The following is a 23,057-nucleotide window of genomic DNA, read 5'->3' as shown; positions in this document are numbered from 1 at the left end:
CTTGCTTAATGAAATAAATTGACCAACTGAATGCCTATTTTGATTACAGAAACACGAGATTACCATCAGGAGTCCCATATAAGTTTAGAATTGAAGAAAGATATCAAGCCAACAGCATCCAGGATGATAAGATTGATTCCTTGAAACGAGCTGTAGCAATTCCTGTAGAGGATTCTACATCTTCAATTGGTGGACCTATATGTCAAGCCTTTGCTGTGAATTTCCATGAGAATGCTTCGATCAATGACCCAAATATTAGAGAGCAAATTGAGGTTGGACAACCTAGTCAAGGCAAGTATAGTTAATAAAGAAATCTTTTCTGTCTAAATACTCCTGCTGACAATCACTTACTACACACATAGTCTATGTATATTTTAAGCAACATTAACACCAAACTAGAACTTGAGTAATTACAGTAATGGTAAATAAATTGAGAGGTATTTGATCCAACAAATCGTCACTCATTACTGAGGGAGTTTTTCAGGGATGACTGACTAGTTTTCACCTATCCAGCTTTCTGTTTTGGCCTTAAATTGGATCTTCTCCAGGGTACCTGATTTGGATGAGAAACTCAACAGGCTGAGAATAGAGAGCCTGAATCAACCCTCTCCTATAATGTCCCTTGGGAAAGCTACTCATATATCTACTGGACCAAAACAGCCACCATATTTTCCTTAGAAATTGTTTGCAGGAGCTTTGAATAAATGCAGCCACATCTGAGGAAGTGTGTTGTTCTGTTCCTTAAGCTAGAATGAGGAGACTTTATATCTCCAAGAAAATGTGAACAATCCCAATAATTTTTCACTGCATTGATAGGAAAATTTTTGAAGTTTCTTGAGTATGAAAGATGTAACAAATGTGAGAAGTTGGTTTGCATTTATTTTTAACATGGTTCGGATAGATCAGATTTGTAATGCTTTATATTTTGCACCTATTCACTGGAATACAGTACATTTGTTGTACTAAATTGAGGATAGAGCTGGTGCTGTTAAGATGAAGGAATCCAACAACTAAAACCTTTCAGGTATACATTTGCCAACAATAATGAATCAAAGATGTGAGTTTCTATAACAGAAGATAATTCCATTTTTGTAACACTGAGGATAATTCCAGATTTGTACTTTGTATTTAAGGAGTTTCAAATATATTAAAATACATAGTTTTGAACTATTGTGCACGTCGTTAGTTATGTCACATCCTACATGAATAAAATCTTCGGCAATGTCTACTCCTCCTATCTCCACACTATGACCTCCAGAATCCTCCAACAATCTATCCCTGGCCCCCTTCTCTTCCTCATCTACGTCGTGGGCGTTTGCGACTCTGTTAGGCATGTAGCTCTCTATCACCTTGCCTGACCATCTCCGTTGTATCCGTGCTATCAGACTGCTTGTCAAACATCCAGTCTTGGATCAACTGCAATTACTTAAACATTAAGCAATTAAACGTTGAAGTGAAGCCATTGTCTTTAGCCCTCCACCACATACTGTGCACCCTCTTCACAAATTCCATCTGCCTCCCTTGTGTCCTCTCCAATCCCAAGCTAAATTTCTCTCATGTTCCTTTCATTATAAATACCAGTTATTTCCATCTCTGTGATATTGTCCTTGGCCCCATACCTCAGCCCATCTGCTGCTGAGACCCTCAAACATGCCTTGTGACCTTCAGACTTGACTATTCTGATGCTCCCCTGTCCAGTCTCCTGTGTGCTACTATCAGTAAAGTTTAACTCATGCAAAACTCTGCTGACCATTTACTATCCCACAGCAAGGCTGAATCACCTATGGCCCTTGTCCTTGCTGACCTACAATGGCTCCTGTTTCCCCTGTCCTCACTGTGCTATCAATTTTTAGATTCTCATCTTTATTTTTAAACTCCATCATGACTCCATCCCTTCCTACATCTAACCTGCCCCAGCTTTACAATCTTCCCCAAACTTGAATCCTCCAATTCTGACCAGTTGTCTGTTTCCCCCTTCTTTCTACCATTGGCAACCATGACGCCAGCTACTTGTGACCTAAGCTCTGGAAATCTCTGACCAAGGTTTTCTTACTCTGTGTTTTTAAAGCCCTACTTAAAACTCATGAGTTTGACCAATGCATTGGTCAGCCCTCCTGATCTCTCCTCCTTTGGTAGCGTGGCCATTTCTTTCTGATTACGGCTCCGTGAGGTGTTTTGCAGCGTTTTCTACATTACAGAGGTGCTAAAAAGATGCAAGTTGTTGTTGAAATAAAAGTTGCATTTACTTAGCACTCTTTATGACCTCAGGACATCCCAAAATAAAGTACTCTTGATTTCACTGTTGTAATGTAGGAAATGCAGCTGTTAATTTGCACATGGCAAGCTCCCACAAGCACTACTGGTGGTAATGATTAGATAACCTGCTTTTAGTAACATTGATTGAGAGAGAAATATTGGCCTGGATACTGGGGGTAATTCCACCATTCCGCTCATGGTGCTATGGGATCTTGTAAACCCACTTAAATCGAGGACCTGTATGCTCTCTTAACCTCTCATCCGAAAGTCAGCACCTCCGAAAGTGCAGCACTCCCTCAGTGCTGCACTGGATGTAGGCTTGGGTTCTTTTACTGGGCTCAAATCTTGAAAGTGGACAACCTTCTAACAGAGATGAGTCAACTGAGACACAACTGACACTATAATTTACAGCTTCAGGCATTTTTTTTTTTATTAACAGAGTTCAGTGATGTTGCAAGTTCAGTTTGATTAGAAAATATTGAGGAAAGTAGAAGTTACTAGGTGGTGAATTTTCATTTTTCCAGCTCCATTGACAATTGGAGTCCTATGGGGAGATTTTATGGAGGGGGATGGGTGTCTTCGCCACCGGGTGCAGATCTGGCGAGAGACTCACATTGCCTCCTTTGGGAAAGGCCTGCCAAATTATGAGCCAATCAGCAATTAATAATCCACTGGCGGGCCTTCCAAGGGATCAGGACACTGGCAATGGGAAGTCCTACCTGCTGAGCGCTGCTGGAGAATCGGAAGCTGGCAGCTCTTGTGCTCAGTAGCGCCACCAAGGAGACAATGACTGCTGTGGGAAATGCACCCACCGATGCAACACAGACCAGAGGTAAGTGATGGTGGATCGCTGGAGGGTGTGTGGGTGGGGTGAGGGGCAGAGCAAGGGTTGGCTCTCAGTGGATCCCCTCTTCCTGATGCCAGGCCCCTCAATCAGGCATTGAATGCCTTCGATTGAAGGACCCCCCCCGGCCCCACCACCCTTCAGGACATCACAAGCAACCCACCCAAGTTTGCTTAGTGTGCTCTCCAGGTGCAACAGGCCCATCTGGCACCAGTTTAATACCAGCAGAGGTAGGATAAGGCCCCTAAGTCTTCCCCCCCGCCCCCCCCGTCATCATCCTGCCCAATTGAGTGCCCTCCTGGCCTCCAAACTGTCCAAATGGGAGTGCATAAAGTACCGCATTTAGTTTTGCTGTGTATCAGTGTGCAGTTAGGTAGAAAATGATTGTTTCTTGCCCTTTTTTTAAAAAAATGAACTTTTTTTATGTATTTCAGATCGTGTTTCAAATCATACCAGGCTCCCTCAGAATTCCAGAACATCTATAATGAATGGTGTTCATATTCCACAAATATCATTTACTGAACAAATGCCTGAAACTCAGTTGAGCGAAACCATGTTTGCAAGTCAAAATATTACCTTAAGAAAGAAAGATTCATGCTCTCGAAGTTCTAAAATGTCTCTGGAATTAATGGAGAAGAACTTGGCAAGAGAATCTTGCTCGAGAAATTCTAAAACCAGTGAGACCTCCGAGTTTAACAGGACAAGTTTGGTTGTGCCACAAGTTAGAATTACTCCAGTAAGGTACACTTCACAACTTTCTGATTTTAAAAAGTGCAGTACAGATCTATTCACTGAAGAACAGTCAGATGAGCCACGGAAACCTGAAGTGACTATCTTTGATGCAGAAATGGATCTAACTACTAGTGAAGCAGTAGAAATTGTTACTGTTACAACAAAATCCACAAAGGGCAGAATGAAAAAGGCTGAAGGAGATAAGTTGGAAGTTGAAACATCGTCAAAGAATGTGGAGACACTGCGAAAAGTAAAACGGACAAAGGGAAAGAATTCCAACAGTGTTAAAAGGAATTGCAACATTGATTCTCTGGTGCGTGAAAAGAAACAAAGAAAATATTCTGAGGAATTTTCTGTCTTTGACCAAGGCTTTATAAATAATCATGAAGAACCCAATATTGGTATTCCAAACAATGGACTGAATGATTGGCTGGTGCATAAAGAGAGTATGCACCCAAACAGTCAGGAGGAGTATAGTCAGGTTGTAAGTGCTGCAAAAGAAAACATTCTTAATATCGAGGAAACAGTTGAGAAAAAGACATGTCGAGTTCATAAGAGCATTAAGGAAAGCTCATCCAGTTTAATTATACCAGGAGCCAGTGGAGATCATCATGAAATGGAGTTAAATGAACATCTAAATAATGTGGAAGAAAGCAGTGGAATTTCAAATGCTTTTCGAGAACAGCTTTGTAATGTAAAAGAAAAAATTGGCCTAGGGGTATTTATTGTGAAGAAAAATTGCCGCAACGTTAAAGAAAGTACATCTAATCCAGTTATACTGAAAAGGGCAGAACATGAAGTGGAGATGGCTGAACATCCAGGTATAAGAGATTATGGGAATTTAAATAACAAGAACACTAGCCGAAGGACATTTATGGTGACAGAAGAGCACAAGAGCATTAAAGATAATTCATCAAAATCAGTTGGGCAGGAGAAACTTAGAAAGAAAAGTGTAATGGTCACAGATGAATATCCAGATAGTTTAGAAGAAGGTTCTGGGATCTGTAACGCTTCAGAAGAAAATATTGGTAATAAAGGCAGAGCTAGCCGAAGGATATTTGTGCTGACAGAAGAGCATACGAACATTAAAGATAACTCATCTAAATCAATTGGACAGAAGAAACTTAGAAAGCAGAGTGCAGTGGCCACAGATGCATATTCAGACAGTTTAGAAGAGGGTTGCAGGACCTGTAATGCTTCAGAAGAAAATACTGGTAATAAAGGTAAGACTAGCCGAAGGACATTTCTAGTGTCTAAACAACGCAAGGCTGTTAAAGAATGTTCACCAAATTCAGTAATATGGCAGAAAGGTAGAGAACAACATGAAGTGGAGATGGCTGAGTTTTTAGGTAACCTAGAAGTTGGCAATGCAAATAGTGAAGATAACCAAAAGATGATTGTAGTGCCTAAAAGACACAAAAAATCATCCAAGTGGGAGAAATGTAGAGAGCAACAAGAAATGGTAATAGGTGAATGTCTGGGTAATCTGGAAGAGGACAATAAAAAATCTAATGCCTTAGAAAAAGACATTAGCAACGATAAGCGCAAGGCTGACAGAAGAACATTTGTGGTATGTAAACAACCTAAGAGTGCTAAAGAAAGTTTCTCTAAAGTAATTAAAGAGGAGAAAGATGAAGAGCAGTATATCATAGCTGAACATTTTCCCAGTACAGAAGGGAGCAGTGGAACTTCTGACACACCACAAGATTATATAAAGGAAATAGCTGACCAAAGGACATTTGTGACAAACAAAATACCAATGATTGTTGAAAGTTCACCTAATCTAATTGTGGAAAATCAAGGTAAAGAACAGTATCTAATGGATGTAAATCAGCACTTCAATTGTTTAGAGAGGAGGAACAAGAAAAGCTGCATCCAAAATGCAAATATTTCTCCAGAAAACTATAGCAACATAAAGAGATTGAATAGAACAACAGTAGTTTGCAAAAATATTGAAAAAGGCCCATCTCAGTCAATTCTGCCAGTGAGAAAAGCATTGCAGCATAAAGTCAAGAAAGAACATATAGAGTGTGAACAGAACACCCACAAAGTTTTAAAGAGTGATTGGATGCCTATTTCAGAAAAAGGAAGCAAACTTTGTAGGAAAACCTGCATAAATGGCTCCAATGAATCTGTCCTGCAGCTGTCCATAGCGGATGATATTGAAGTGGATCTTTCAACTGCGGGATGTTCAAAGGGTCAAGGTATGCCTTTATCTTTGGTCAAACAATTAACTGATGCGCACTTAACATAGTATAAGCGAATGGCACTTTGCAATGACTTCTATAAGTGAGTGCGGCAACAATGAGTTGGCACTCTTTTCTCTGGAAGAGATCTAAGATGAGATCTTATGGTGTTTAAAATTATGAAGGGGCTTGATAGATGGATGTGGGAAAGTGTTTCCACTTAAATATATTGTGGCCATTAAACAATCAAATGAATAAATGAGAGATTTCTTAACATGGTGATGAGCATATTGATCTTGCAAGCTACATGGAGTGATTGAAGCAGAATAACATTGATATGCTTAAAAGGAGGCATGGTGCACGCATAAGAGAATGGAGGAATTTGGTGGGGGGAATAGTGAAAAGAGGTAATGAGCGGGAGGTGGTTTCTCTGGACTTTGACGTTGAAAGAACTCCACTCATCAAAGTCTGTGGAACCTTTTTAGGGAAATTTTCCTGGGTCTCCACCCACCAAGTTGCCTCAATGCAGTGATCATTGGGAATTATGCCCAAAGGTAAATGCGCTCTGGAAAATTTACACTTACCTCCTGAATAGTCAGACAATGTCTCTTCTGAAAGATTACATTTGTAACAATGCAGCATTCCCATTGTATTGTACAGTACACTAGTGCCATATTTAGATTGGTGTGGATTTTATGGTCAGCAGCAAAGGAACACTGCTTGCTGTTCATTACTGAAGCAAGCCTCACACTTCTCATGGGCATTCACATGGCAACTTAGAGTAATTAGAGAGCCAATTCAGCACAATGCCCTGTCCAGGGGATCTTGGGACATGTGTGAACAGGGCAAGAAAGTGTCTTTAGCAATCAAATTGAAGAATACTCATGGAGGCACACAAAATCTAAATTGGAAACCAAGTAGTTAATTGTTAACATAATTCAGCTATATGCATGGAAAATATGACTGTGGTGGCAGGATAATTCTATGAGGAGATAGTCAAACATGGGCAAGGAAACCTCCTGATTACCACATACTGCACCTTCCCCCCTCCACCTCAGCTGATCAATCAGTACTCCTCCATGTTGAACACAACTTGGAGGAAGCATTGAGAGTGCCGAACGTACTTTGGGCGGGGAACTTCAATGTCCTTCACCAAGAGTGGCTCGATAGCACCACTAAAGACCAAGCTGGCTGTCTCCTAAAGGACATAGCTGTTAGACTGGGTCTGCGGCAGGTGGTGAGGGAACCAAGAAATGTTGTCTTCCATATAACAGAGACTGGATTTCATAGAGGATTCTGTTGGGTTGGCTTCAATACAGAAGAAGCACTTCAGAATGCACTGCATAAGGAACCACACTTTATAGAAGGGGCAAAGCTTCAAGTTCAGAGAAACAGAAAATTATTTCAAGAGCACAGATCAAATAATAAAGTCACAGAATCAGCAAGTTGACACTGAATGTGGAGGGTGCAGTTAAAGGTGTTTTGTTCTAATTAAATTAAAGATGGCGATTTAAACACTACAAAAAAGAGGGAAAAAAATACTTGACCTGATCCTCACCAGCCTACCTGTCGCAGCTGCATCTGTCCATGACAGTATTGGTAGGAGTGACCACCACACAGTCCTTGTGGAGACAAAGTCCCGTCTTCACACATTGAGGATATCCTCCATTGTGTTGTGTGGCACTACTGCTGTACTACGAAATGGGATAGATTTTGAAAAGATCTAACAGCTCAAGACTCAGCAACAATGAGGCACTGTGGGCCATCAGCAGCAGAGAACTGTACTCAGCCACACTATGTAACCTCATGTCCTGGCATACCCTGCTCTACCATTACCACCAAGCCAGGGGATCAACCCTGGTTCAATGAAGAATGCAAGAGAGCATGTCAGGAGCAGCATCAGGCATACCTAAAAATGAGGTGTCAACCTGGTGAAGCTACAACCAAGCAGCATTAGCAGCAAGTGACAGAGCTAAGCAATTCCACAACCAACAAATCAGAACTAAGCTCTGCAATCCTGCCACATCCAGTCGTGAATGGTGGTGGACAATTAAACAACTCACTGGAGGAACCCAGCACATCAGTGCAAAAGATAAGGCTGAAGCATTTGCAATAATCTTCAGCCAATTCGATTCACTCCACATGATATTAAGAAATCGCTGAAGGCATTGGATACTGCAAAGGCTATGTGCCCTGAAAATATTCCGGCAATAGTACTGGACACTGTGCTCCAGAACTTGCCGCATCCCTAGCCAAGCTGTTTCAGTACAGCTACAACACTGGCATCTACCCGACAATGTGGAAAATTCCCCAGGTATGTCCTGTTCACAAAAAGCAGGACAAATCTAACCTAGCCAGTTACCACCCCAGCAGCCTACACTCGATCGTCAGTAAAGTGATGGAAGGGGTCATCAACACTGCTATCAAGCGGCACTTGCTTAGCAATAAATTGCTCACTCACGTTCAATTTGGATTCCACCAGGGCCACTCAGCTCCTGACTCCATTACAGTCTTGGTTCAAACGTGGACAAAAGAGCTGAACTCCAGTGGTGAGGTGAGTCACTGCCCTTGACATCAAGGGCAGCATTTGACCAAGTGTGGCATCCGGGAGCCCTAGCAAAACTGGAGCAATGGGAATCGGGGAGAAAACTCTCCGCTGGTTGGAGTCATATCTAACGCAAAGGAAGATGGTTGTGGCTGTTGGAGGTCAATTATCTTAGTTCCAGGACATCACTGCAACAGTTCCTCAGTGTCCTAGGCCCAACCATCATCAGCTGCTTCATTAATCACCTTCCCTCCATCATAAGATTAGAAGTAGGGATGTGCAATCATCAGCGAACAATGTTCAACACCATTCATTACTCCTCAGATATTGAAGCAGACCATGCCCAAATGCAGCAAGACCTGGACTTGGGGTGATAAGTGGCAGGTAACATTTGTGCCACGTAAGTGCCAGGCGATGACCATCTCCAACATGAGAGAATCTAACCATCGACCCATGACACTCAATGGCATAACCATCGCTGAATCCCCCACTATCAACATCCTAGGGGTTACCATTGACCAGAAACTGAATTGGACCAGCCATATACATATATTATATATATATATATATATATACTGTGGCTACAAGAGCAGATCAGAGGCTAGGAATCCTGCAGCCAGTAACTCGCCTCCTGACTCCCCAAAGCCTGTCCTCTATCTACAAGGCACAAGTCAGGACTGTGGTGGATTACTCTCCACTCGCCTGAATGAGTGCAGCTCCAACAACACTCAAGAAGCTGGACACCATTGAGGACAAAGCATCCCAATGATTGGCACTCCATCTACAAACATTCACTCCCTTCACCACTGATGCATAGTAGCAGCAGTGTGTACCATCCAAGAGGTGCACTCCAGGAACTCGCCAAGCCTCCTTAGACAGCACCTTCCAAAACCACGAGCACTACCATCTAGAAGGAACAAGGGCAGCAGACACATGGGAACGCCACCACTTAGAAATTCCCTTCCAAGCCATTCACCATCCAAACTTGGAAATATATTACCATTCCTTCACTGTTGCTGGGTCAAAATCCTGGAACTCCTTACCTAACAGCCCTGTGGATGCACCTATACCACATGGACTGCAGCAGTTCAAGAAGGCAGCTCACCACCACTTTCTCTGGGCAATTAGGGACGGGCAATAAATTCTGGCCTAACCGGCGATGCCCACATCCCATGATCGAATTTTTTAAAAAGTAAGTGCTGAAACTGGGGAAAAATATTCATCATTTAACATTAATTCAATAGCATAAGAGGGAAGTTATAAGATTGATGGTACCAAGCACATCTGGCACAGAAAAATGAGAGGAACCAGATTATATTCTCAGAAGTAAAATTTGGTTTTCATGAATGCTTGGTGTTTAGACAGTTTTGCAAATGGAAAGGACCACAAAGTAATGAAGGGCAAATTGTGATGTAGTCCACTTGAATTCTTACAAAGAAGAAAGGATCTGCAAAATGCAGTTTTTAAGAAAAAAGAAGGAAATTTGATGCAGTCAGCATAGCCATTGTTTGCAGAGATGATCATTAACAAAACTGTTAGGTATTAAAAAGATCAAATTACAAAACTTATTCTGTGGTAGTGAGCTTTGAGGACCTTGAAAGGAATGAAGAAGTATAAGAATATATTATTAGCAAAAATATATTTAATTCACTTTTGACAAAATTCTGTATTGTAAACATTGTCTCAGCTTGAAATACACTTCTGGTTGGGGGGATGTAATTAGGAATATAGGAAAAGGACATTAGCATATTCTGCTTGTTCACCATTCAGTGGGATTATGGCCGATCTGTGACTTTTCTCCATATATCAGCCTTTTCCCCATATCGTTTAATACCTTTGGACAAAAGCTCATCAATCACTGTTCTAAAATTAACAATTGAGCTAGCATCGGTTGCTTTTTCTGGAAGAGTTCCGAACTTGTACCACCTTTTTGTGTGTAGAAGTGTTTCCTAATGTCACTCCTGAAAGATCTGGCTCTAATATTTACACTATGCTCTTGGACTCCCAACCAGCAGAAATAGTTTCTCTCTATCTACCTTATATGTACCCCTTTAATATCTCAAACTTAATAATCATATCAAAATATAGCCTTCTGAATTCCTGGGAGTACAACCCTAGTTTGTGTAATCTCTCCTCTTAACTTAACCCTTGGCGTCCACATCATTTTACAACAATAACAATAACTTATATTTATATTGTGCCTTTAATGCAATGGAAGACCCCCAAGGTGCTTCAAGGAGGCATTATAAAAAGGTATGACACTGAGCCACATCAAATGATCAAAAGCTCAAGAACCTTAAATGAGGAAATTGAGGTAGAGAGGCGGAGAAGTATATGGAGGGAATTCCAGAGATTGGGCCTAGGCAGCTGAAGGTGCAGCCATCAATGGTAGAGTATTTTTTATTGGGAACGTACAAGAGACTGGAATTAGAGGAGCACAGATTGTTGGAGGAGTTACAGAGATAGGGAGGGGCGCGTCCATGAAGGGATTTGAAAGCAAGGATGAGAATTTTAGAATCAAGATGTTGCTTAACCAAGAGCCGATGTAGGTCAACGAGCACAGGGACGATAGGAAAACAGGACTTGCTGCGAGTTAAGACACGAGCAGCAGTGTTTTGGATGACCTCCAGTTTAGGGAGGATAGAATGTGGGAGTCCAGCCAGGGGTGCATTGGAAAAATGAAGTTTAGAGGTAATAAAAGCATGGATGAGAGCTTCAGCAGCAGATGAGCAAGGTCACGAACAGACTGGCTTAATCTCAGACTCTTGCCTGGGAGAGAAATGGAGTTTGGTCGAAGAGGGAGAAATGGAGTTGGTCGTAAGGGAATGGAGTTGGAGCGGGGACACAGAGCAGTGCTTCAGTCTTACCAATATTTAATTGGAGGAAATTTCTGCTTATCCAGTACTGGATGTTAGATAAGCAGCCTGATAATTTAGCAACAGTGGAGGAGTCGAGAGGGGTGGTGGTGAGGCAGAGCTGGGTGTTGTCAACATACGTGTGAAAGCTAACTTATGATGTTGCCAAGGGGCAGCATGTAAAAGAGAAATAGGTGGGAACCAAGTATAGATCCTTGGGAGACATCAGAGGTAACAGTGCAGGAACAGGAAGAGAAGCCATTGCACTTGATTCTCTGGCTACGATTAGATAGATAAGAATGGAACTACGGGAGAGCAATCCCACTCAGCTGGATGACAGTGGAGAGGCGTTGGAGGAGAATGGTGTGGTCAGCCATGTCAAAGGCTTCAGAAAGGCTGAGGAGAACAGGGAGTGATAGTCTACTTTTCTCACAGTCACACAGGATGTCATTTACGACTTTGAACAGAGCAGTTTCAGTACAGTATAGTGGCAGAGGCAGACTGGAGTGATTAAAACATGGAGTTCCAGGAAAAACAGGAATGAATTTGGGAAATGCCAAAACATTCAAGGATTTGCAGAAGAAAAGGAGGTTAGAAATGGGACAGTAGTTTGCAAAGATGGAGGAGTCAAGGGTGTTTTTTTTGAGGAGAGACTGATGACAGCAGATTTAAAGGAAGGACAACCCCTGAAGAGAGAGAACTGTTTACAGTACTGGCTAACATGGGGGCCAGGAGGGGAAGTTGGGTGATCAGCAATCTCGTGGGAATAAGATCAAGGGAACAGGAGGTGGGTCTCATGGACAGAGTGAGCTCAGACAGGGCATGAGGTTAGATAGGTGAGAAATTAGAGAAGTATGCAAGTCTGGGGTTAAGGTGAGGAGGAGCATTTAAGGAAGTTTGGCTAGGTGGGCTGATGGAGGAAGTTGGGGGGGGTGATGGTAGCCCAGCAGACACAGCTGATTGTATTATATCAGTCTCGGTGACAAAGAAGTCCATGAGCTTCTCTCATTTATAGATCTATGCTGTGCTTCTTCGAAGGATAATATAGCCTCCCTAATGTATGATGCCCAGAACTGTTCTAAAGTCTCAGAATCTTTACAGTGTAGAAGAAGGCCATTCGGCCCATAGAGTCTTCAATGACTCTCTCCGAAAGAGCATTCTACCTAGTCCCAGACCCCTGCCTTATCCCAGTAACCTTGCACATTCTCTCTTTTCAGATAACAATCCAATTCCCTTTTGAATACCTAGATCGAACCTGCCCCACCACCCTCTCAGCAAGTTCACTCTGGACTCCAACCATCCTCTGGGTGAAAAAAATCTGCACTTCTTTTGGTCTGAAGCGAATGATCTCACTTTTACCTGCAGTGAAATCCATTTATCACAATTTTATCCATTCACTTTACCCATAGCCTTGTCATTTTCTACTTCTATCTACAATGCTACTTTGTGCCAAAACACCTTTTTTTAGACTAAAAAGTACTATTTTCTCCATAATTAACTTAACAATTACAAGACTTGTGTATTTAAAAAAAGTGCTGTTTTCTGAGAATTCTGCTGCAGTTACAAGGGGCAAAACAGGCATCCTCCATTTTATTCACAGTTCTGGTACATCAAGGCCCAACTTGGACAGATCAGTTTCAGTTGACTCTTTGAGCTGTAGTTAAGACTAGCTGTGGTTTCAAGATGTATACCCATTGTAGCAGATCTTGTCCTTTGATTATCTTCCAAGATCCCTGTTTGCAATATTGAGCAATTTTCAGAACTGTGAAACAAGCTCTAAATTCAATAAAAGAGACTAGATTCCAAATCTTCCACCTCAAAATTGTGAGAAATAATTATGTCAGGTAGAGTGGTATCTGGATTGTTGAACAAAACTCTTCAGTTGGACCAATGTTCCACACTAATCCATGTGGCAGGAATATTATTTCAGAAGCTCAGATAATTTCCTTCAGCATAATTGCAAATTTATTCAACCACAGGACTCTGTAGTTGTTTTGTCACCAAAATTAAACTGATCATTAATAAGCTGGTGCTGATATGCGCTGTCTTGGCATCAATCAAGTTTAATTTGATTCACATAGCCTGCAGGATAGGAAGAACAGTCTTCTGACGAACTATGCTCCTAATTCAGGGAAGAAAGGCTGCAGCCAAATTTCAGATTCTTTCTTCAAACTTTGCACTTGATGCTTGTTTTTCATCTATTACTCTGGCACTGATGTATACTTAAGTTGTCTATTTTCAACAATGTCACTACTCCCTCATCTAGTTTGAAATAACATTTTTACATTTTCAGAAATATCTGACTCATACTGTAGCTTGAGGTTTTGAGGGCCATACACTTGTCAATTCATTTTTTTTCAGTCATTAATCTCTAAACTAAGGCTACATTAATTTTGGTCTTCTCCTGCATGACATTGCATGTGAATGGAGCTATCAACTAATCTAATGAATTATGAATTACTGTTTAATATGTTAATTTTGAGTACATGAAATTGGGCCAAGTGCTTTTACAATCTTAAGACAATTACTGCCTTAATATTTTTCCAATGAATTCCTTTTCTCTGCCCTAGTAACTATAGAGCAAGCTCACTTGCCTTGTTGGCAGTTTATACTGCCATGGCGCTGTGACCAGTCTTGGCATTGCTGCCACGTATCAGCTTTCTGTTCTCTTTACACAAACAACTCCGCTTCCTGTTCCACTGGTCTGCCAACAAATCATTTTTCTTTCCCATAAAGTGTTAGATGTTGAACCTGCCCCAGTAGAGTCATGTTGTGGAATTAGTTAGCAATGCTCTTTACCTTTTGGAGGGAAGATTTTTTAAATATTCTATCACAGGATTTGGGCATTGTTGGCTAGACCAGCATTTTTATTGCCCATCCGTAATTGTCCTTGAGAAGTTGATGGTGAGCCAAATTCTTGAACTGTTGCAGTCCATGTGTTGTAGGTACACCCACAGTGTTTTAGGGAGCGAGTTCCAGGGTTTTGACCCAGCGACAGCAAAGGAACAGCGATATAGTTTCAAGTCAGGATGGTGTGTGGCTTGGAGGGGAAACTGCAACTGGTGATATTCCCATGCATCTGCTGCCTTTGTCCTTCCAGGTACTAGAGGTCGTGAGTTTGGAATGTGCTGTGAAAGGAACCTTGGTAAGATGGTGCAAGTGCATCTTGCAAATGGTACAAATTGCTGCCACTACGCCGGTGATGGAGGGAGTGAATGTTTGTGGATGTGGTGCTAATCAAGCAGGCTGCTTTATCCTGGATGGTGTCGAGCTTCCTGAGTGTTGTTGGAGCTGTGCTTATCCAGGCAAGAGGAGAGTATTCCATCACACTCCTGACTTGTGCCTTGTAAATGGTGGACTGGCTCTGGGGAGTCAGCAGATGTTACTCTGTGCAAAATTCCCAGCCTCTGACCTGTTCTTGTAGCCATAGTATTTTTATGGCTGGTCCAGTTCAGCTTCTGGTCAATGGTAACCCCCAGGATGTTGATAATGGGGAATTCAGTGATGGTAATGTCATTGAATGTCAAGGGTAGATGGTTAGATTCTCTTTTGTTGGAGATGGTCGTTGCCTGGCACTTGTGTGGCATGAATGTTACTTGCGTCTTATAATCCCAAGCCTGAATCTTGTCCAGGTCTTGCTGCAAATGGACATGTGCTGCTTCAGTGTCTGAGAAGTTGCGAATGGTGTTGAATATTTTGCAATCAACAAGCATCCCCACTTCTGACCTTATGATGGAGGCAAGGTTATTGATGAAGCAACTGAAGGTTGGTTGGGCATAGGACACTGCCCTGAGCAACTCCTGCAGTGACGTCCTGGGAGTGAGATGATTGACCTCTAACAACCACAACCATCTTCCTTTGTGCTAGGCATGACTCTACCCAGTGAAGTGATTCCCTTTGACTCCAGTTTTGCTTGGGCTCCTTGATTCGGTCAAATGCTGCCTTGTTGTTGAGGGCATTCACTCTCACCTTACCTCTTTTGTCCATGTTTGGATAAGGCTGTAACGAAGTCAGGAGCAGAACCCAAACTGAGTGTCAGTGAGCAGGTTATTGCTGAGTAAGTGCTGCTTGATAGCATTGTCAACGACCCCTTCCATCATTTTGCTGATAATAGAGAGTAGACCGATGGGGTGGTAATTGGTTGGGTTGGAATTTTCTTGCTTTTTGTGGACAGGATGTAGGGGCAATTTTCCACATTGCTGGGTAGATGCCAATGTTGTAGCTGCACTGGAACAGCTTGGCTAAGAACTCAGCTAGTTCTGGAGCACAAGTCTTCAATACTATTGCTGGAATGTTGTCAGGGCCAATACTTTGCAATATCCAATGCCTTCAGTCATTTCTTGATGGCGCTTGGAGTGAATTGAATTGGCTGAAGGCTGACATTTGTGGTGCTGGGGACCTCAGGACGAGCCTGAGATGGATCATCCACTTGGCACATCTGACTGAAGATTGTTGCAATTGCTTCAGCCTTGTCTTTTGCCCTGATGTTTGTGGAGCCGCCGCCTCCTCCAGTGAGTTGTTTAATTGTCCACCATATTCACGACTGGATAGGGACTGCAGAGCTTATATCTGATCCATTGGCTGCAGGATCACTTATGCCTGTCGCAAGTGCTTTTGCTGTTTGGTATGCAAGTAGTCCTGTGTTGAAGCTTCACCAAGTTGACCTTTCATTTTTAGATATGCCTGGTGCTACTCCGAGCATGCCCCCCTTCAATCTTCATTGAACAGGGGTTGATTCCCCCAGCTTGATGGCAATGATAGAGTGGGGTTATGCTGGACCATGAGGTTACAAATTTTGGTTGTATACAAGTCTTCTGCTGCTGATGGCCCACAGCCTCTTATGGATGCCCAGTTTTGAGTTGCTAGATCTGTTCGAAATCTAACCCATTTAGCATTGTGGTTGTGCACACATGGGTGATGTCATGCCAATAGCCTTGAAGGGCTTATGTCCTTCAGGATTTTATATTGTCCCTTTACACTGTCTTGCAGTAAAATAACAGGTAATTTCCCATTGCATATATTCGAAATGCTACTACATGTGATGGTGAGTAACCTCTTTCTCTATACTAGGTTGCATCATTAACACTTATTATTTGTATAGACCTTTGTGTTGCGATCATAAAATGAGATTTTCTTTCCCATTTCTTTCAGAGAAGAAAGAATGTCAAGTCCTAAAAGATGTGACAAATGTAATTCCTAACAAACTCGATCATCAGTCACAACTCACTGAAGGAAAACAAGGGCTTCTCAGTTTACGTGGCAAACGGCAAACTACTGCAGTATTAAATTACAAAGAGCCGCCACTCCACAGGTATGTGAATTAATTTTGTTAATCATTTTTGCAATTTCAAAAGTCAAATTCTTTCAAATAGCGTATTGGATCAAATTCAGATTAAAGATTGTTTCATCGCCCAAACTTGGGGAATGTCTTTGTAAATCTCTCAGATCCTTTTACATTGAGATTTCAACTCTGGTTGAAAAAAGCGCATTTTACAGACTATGTGTAAACAAAAAGTCCTCTTTTCCTTCTGCTCTGAACTTTTGTTTAATCTTGTATCCATGACCCCTCAGTTACTGGAAAAGTCTATTTCTATCCACTCTACCTCATCCTTTCATAATTTTAAACAGCTCTACCCTGCAATTTTGTCTGTTCTAATGAAAATTATGCTGTTTCCTTGTACATCCAAGTGAATCTATGCACACTCTCTTGCCTCAACATCTTTCCAATGGTGGGAGGCTCAAAATTGCACAATCGTTTAACTGTGATCTTACTAGTTTCATATAAATTTGTAATAACATCTGCAATTTATATTCCATATCTCATACTATAAAAGCCAGATCCTTCCTTTGGGTTTTTTATTATGACCTTTTTCACATGAGATGTTCCTTATGTCTTTTGAAGCCCAAATCTTTGCTGTTACACATCATGCAGCCTTCCCCCTTCAAAATATACCTCATACTTTTTAAACTAAAATGGATTGCCATTTTACTTAACAAACATTTCATTTCATCTAGCATTTTTAGTATTGTCTGAAAATGTAAGCACCATTGGAGAACAGAACCTTCACAAGTCTGCAATTATTTTGATAGAGAAAAAGCCAATATTTCATGTAAACTTTCCACATTGGCATCATCTAGTGTGGTGTTAGTTGATAAGACCATTGAAGTAAGAATGACATGGGATGGGAGAAATCTTTTGGATTAAATATATTGGATTGGGTTATTATAAGCAAAATTTATTTTTTGCAGGTGGTATTAAAGCAGGTGACGGGGAAAATGCATTCAGATCAGAAGGTTTTAGATCTCTCGTGTAATCAGACATCTACAATTAAGAATTTAAGAAATAAAAAGTCAGGATAAATATTTTTCTCCAAATAGTGATAGACTTTTAAAAGGGAAGTGGACAGTTGTTTGAGAAAGAAGAAATAAAATAAAAATGTATGGGGAATGTCCAAGACTGTCTTGTTTGGAGAAAAATACTTAGACATCATGGGCAAAATGACTTTTTTCTGGAACATTGACTGTGGAATAAGTTGTGTAAGACCATGGAAGCATACAGTATATGTACATTAATGAATATCGAATAAATGTTTTAGAAGCAAGGGAGATGGAATTAAGAAAATGAATAGCTGGGTTCAACTTTATATTTTCTGTGCTAAGCCCAGAGACCTTTAACTAATCATTTAAAAAATGTTCCTGTTAAGACCAATACAGCCAATTGTAAGAAGGTTTCTAGAAACAGTCAAGAATTTACACTATCAGATAGGATGCATTGAATAGGGATTAGTCCTTTGATAAACAAATGTATGAGTTCCCTCCTGAGTATAATTTCAGAAAAAAATTAAAGCATGTGTGCATCAAAAATGATGCAATATATTTAGCACATATCTACCACCAGATGGGACAGTAGTGCCAGGCTTTCAAATAATGCTGTAGCAAGATCATGAAATCTGCCTCATAAAATGTACAAATGGTGGGTGGCTTATCTGCAGAAATCAGTGAAAATTTTTCTCTCTCTCAATTCTCATGGAATCCAAATGTGTGATCTTGCCAATATCAATTTGGAAGACACCTTTTCAAAGTTTGAAGATGTACAGGCAACACTTCTTTCTAGAAATTACCTGGAAAAACTCAGCAGGTCTGGCAGCATCGGCGGAGAAGAAAAGAGTTGACGTTTCGTGTCCTCATGATCCTTTCTGTTGAAGGGTCATGAGGACTCGAAACGTCAACTTTTTTCTTCTCCGCCGATGCTGCCAGACCTGCTGAGTTTTTCCAGGTAATTCTGTTTTTGTTTTGGATTTCCAGCATCTGCAGTAGTTTTTTGTTTTTATTTCTTTCTAGGTTCCACATGAATCTGCAATACTGGAAACTATTTATATTAAAATAGAATCATTAACACAGAAAGCATTCATAGGTTTCCCTTTTGAGATAGGAGAGGAAAGAAAATAAAGGAATGGAACTGGGAGTTGAAAAGAATGGTAGAAATTTATGCCCCAGAGCCAGAAATTTGTTGATTCAAGCACCACTCGAGATAGCACATACTCCGGACTTGATGCTCGAGTGCAGAATTGAGGAGTGCTGCTCTGTTGCAGGTGCCATTTTTTTGAATTGACCTGAGGCCCCTCTGCCATCTCAATTGCATGAGATTCCATGGCACTATCCTAAGAAAAGCAGGTAGTTCTCCCAGTGTCTTGGCCAACGTTTTAACCTTCAACCCAAATACCACTTTTAAAAAGTTACCTGCTCCTTATAACATTGCTGTTAATGAAATCTTTACTCTGCCCAAAATGTTTCCTACCTTACAACAGTGACTACATGTCAAAACTTCTTAATTAGCGGTAAAGTGCTTTGGGATATATTCACTATACAACTTTTTCTTTTAATTGATTTGAAAAATGAATTCTTGAAGGTTACGTGAAGTGGTTCCATCTGGGAAGGCCATTTTGGAAAATAAGGTGGAAGAAGGTTCTGCTACAGGTTTCAAAGATGCTGTGTATGAAATAGAGGAATTTGAAGAGTAATTTAAATTAACTGTGGCAGGGAGTCTGTGCAAGTCATATCTCAAATATTTTGAACTTCACAAACAGTGAGTTACTTTAAGGCACAGTGACAACTATATATACACAAATGTAGCAGCCATTTGTACACAGCAAGACCTCACAAACAGCAATGAGAAGAATGACTAGTTAATCCATTTTTTTTTGGTGTAAGTTAAGGAAAGGAAGGTTGGCCAGGGCAAAATGCTATTACATTGATTCGGCAACAGAAATAAGGAATAGAGAGAGGAAGTCAGAAGTGTGCAGTTTAGTATAGTGCTCTGACCATAAAATTAGAGATGCATCATAGCATTGTCATGGCATCCTTTTGGGGTAGGGATCCAATGTAACATTTAATTCTACACAGTTCAGTTTCTGTTGCATCACTTGGTCTTAGGTATAAATGGCTGTCTTCTCCCAGTCAGTGCAACTTCAGCATTTTACCTTTTGATTATGGTGTATTATATTGTCAATGGTTTGCTCAATGGATCAATGATTTGTAATTCCTCTGAATTTTGCAGGACAGTTTTTAAAAAAAGGAAATTTCATATGCGAATACATCCTTATTAATGCTAAAATAACTCATGACAGTAATGTACTAATGTGCAAAATTCATTTTTTATTTTGCAGAAAGCTGCGTCGAGGGGATGAGTTCACAGACTCAAGGTTTCTGCGTTCACCTGTATTTAAAAGTGGAAAGAAAAAGAAAAGATGCAGTGTTCAAAACATACACAAATAAACCTGTGGGAAAAGGAAACTTAGCTGACTTTATTTCATAAGTTCAATTTCCAACTAAAATTTCAGATCAAGAAAAGCAGCACTTATTTCTTCCTGTATTTTTGTCATTTCTCAAATTGACATATGTGATATTGTTATTGTTCATGTAGATTATATAACTTGGCACAGGAGAGCTTTTCAGTTATTCCAAGAAAATATCTAAAATTGTCTGTAATTCTGTATCCCAGTGAGAATCTTAGAGATGCATCATGGGTTTGATCTATATCTAAATGACAATAGAACAAATTGAGTTGTCATTTTCATGGTGGAAGTATTTAAAAACCAAAGTAAAAATGCTAATTTCAAAACTACCAATTAATATACAATTGCAGTATAAAGTCCATGGACACTATAAATGAATCTATTCAGAAAGTGTCATCTTAGTCAGGATAACTATTGGATCCAGGAAGCAACTGAGCAGCAGAACATGGCCAATGGCTGCTAGATTGTCCTGGGGGAGGCCTGGTCTATTTTGAAGGCCAGCATTATGAGCATTAGGCTGCAGACTGCAAATATGCATGTTGGGGCAGGTGGTTTTTCAGTTCTGACAATATAAGCTGCAATATCAGGGAGTCTCTTGCTATGAAGGAGGTTAAGTGTTTGGTCCAATGGGAGGGATGTGTGGTTGAAAACCTAGCAGTGGCCCATACTGGTTTGGTGGGCCTGGAGGAGCATGCCTGCTAGGTACTTCCAGATTCTCAGTAAAACTCATCATTTAGGCTGCTATTCAGTTGCATCATCAGATGGTACTGGGCACATGTTCCAGTCAGTATTGTCCCTTAATGCAAACCAGATCCTGGAAATGTTATAGGATCATGATTTACTTATTAACAAGGCCTTGTTAAACAGCTCTGGCTGCCTTGCAATGAAACCAGGGAATATTGTGGCTGCCATAGTGACAACAGCAATGGGAGATTAATTAGTCCCCACCATTTCCATTGCACTATTGCCTAATTTCCAATTGGCAGGATGACTCAACTAGAGACAAGGTGTCTATGAATTGTTAAATATTTTGGAACAGGAGGAACCATATAGCTAAAAATTTCTACAATGCCTTTGCAATTCTGCCTTATTTATTTAAAAGTGCCATACCAGATATGCAATAAATTTAAATTTAGTATCAACTGGAGAAATTCCACTTATTTTAGATACTTGTGTATTCTCTCAGTTTATTTAAAATTGTTAATTGATCTTTACTCAGTTTATATAATTTAATTCATTGTGGTGATTTTTTTAAGCATATACTTTTTTTTGTGCTTTTCTGTTTTGTGAAGCGATAGTTGAAACTGAATAAACTCTTATGGCTGTATCATTCTTAGAGGAAATACATTGAATCACCACAACAATATTATGTTCATAAGATCTGTTTCACACCAATGTATAAGAAAGTTATGAAACATTCATCTAAAAGGAATTTTTTGAATTACAAGTCATTACTGTTGTAATTGAAATTCTTAACTACCTTCATTTGATTAGAATATTATTGCTTTGAAAACTGCTTAACTTTTCATACATCACAGTAAATAATTTGCCCACCCCCTACTTTCTATTTTTCCATAATATTTTTATTTCCATGCACTATAATGGGACTGAATGAAATAATTTGTAAACAAACTTTGCTCATGATGAGTTTTGATGCAAATTGCACCTAGAAATTAAGAATTTATCAGCTTTCAAAAATGGCAACACATTCAGTTATTTATGCAGTCTAACGGCTGAAAATGTCTACTTCAGTCTTTTGTCCTCACTATTGTTGGGACTGCTGTAGACCACCACTTAAAAAAAACAACTTGCATATCTGATGGAGCCAACATGTGCACGAGTGCTCTTCTGGCTCACATTAAAACCCTTTGCCTCACCACTTCCCCCCCACCCCTCCCAAGTCACTCCTGTTTCCCAATACCTATCCAAGTACTTCTGTCAGTCTAAAATTAAAATTTTTGCCAGTGAGTTGCAAGAGCTCTCCTGATTTCTTTTCAAATTCAACTAATTTGTGGGTATAAAAGAACTTCATTGAAGATGAGGAACGATAACTGGTGTAGAATCTAAATTAAAATACAAGCTCTATTTGCTTCCAACTTCTCGCAAATTAATTTAAATCAGAATAAGTAAAGAGAAAATACCGTGACTGCCATGCAACCAGTCTATAAATTCTCACCTGCTCACACCCATTTTAAATCAAGTATTTAATAAACTTGGCTGAATAAAGCTTGTAAAATTTGTTTTCCAGCTTTTCTTCAAATTTTGCAAACAATTGAGCACAAACTGAAGAAAAATTCCCCAGTTTGGCTGACGATGCCTCCTGAGAAACTGAGTAATCTGCGTATGTTTAGACTACCTTCTTCCTTCAGCCAACAACGGTGATTCCTCGGCAGAGGAAACAAGGGCTAATGGCAAATAGGGCCATAGTACAAAAAAAGGTTAAAAACAAGTTTAAATGCACTGTATCTGAATGCTCAAAGCATTTGCAATAAGATAGATGAATTATCAGCGTGAATAGGAGTAAATGGGTACAATATGATTGCGATTACAGAGACATGGCTATGGGATGACCAGGGCTAGGAACTGAATATCCAAGGGTACTCAATATTTAGGACAGATAGGCAAAAAGGAAAAGGAGGTGGGGTGTCATTGTTAGTTAAGGATGAAATCAGTGCGATACTGAGAGAGGATATTGTCTCAGAAAATCTAGATGTAGAATCTGTCTGGGTGGAACTAAGAAACAAGGGATGGAAAACATTAATGGGTGTTGTCTATAGGCCTCCAAAAGTAGTGATAAGATAAGGGGGGGACGGCGTTAAACAGGAAATTAGAGATGCATGTAAC

The 23,057-nt window shown here is 40.4% G+C and overlaps 1 protein-coding gene across 1 annotated transcript in view; it reads left to right on the top strand.

Annotated features, from left to right (window-relative positions):
- Positions 1 to 21,539, top strand: part of LOC144686471 (uncharacterized) — a 50,652-nt gene extending 29,113 nt beyond the window's left edge. The window contains exons 6-9 of the mRNA XM_078551728.1: positions 50 to 291; positions 3,535 to 6,036; positions 16,570 to 16,729; positions 20,085 to 21,539. Coding sequence (XP_078407854.1) covers positions 50 to 291; positions 3,535 to 6,036; positions 16,570 to 16,729; positions 20,085 to 20,193 — 3,013 coding nt within the window. The 3' untranslated portion in view covers positions 20,194 to 21,539. The remainder of the gene's footprint in view (positions 1 to 49; positions 292 to 3,534; positions 6,037 to 16,569; positions 16,730 to 20,084) is intronic.
- Positions 21,540 to 23,057: the final 1,518 nt, after the last annotated feature.

This window comes from Cetorhinus maximus, chromosome 11, assembly GCF_964194155.1.
Source record: "Cetorhinus maximus chromosome 11, sCetMax3.hap1.1, whole genome shotgun sequence".
In the NCBI taxonomy this organism is placed as follows: Eukaryota; Metazoa; Chordata; class Chondrichthyes; order Lamniformes; family Cetorhinidae; genus Cetorhinus; species Cetorhinus maximus.
The sequence above is the reverse complement of the archived record's forward strand: the minus strand, read 5'-3'. Positions and strand labels throughout refer to the sequence as shown.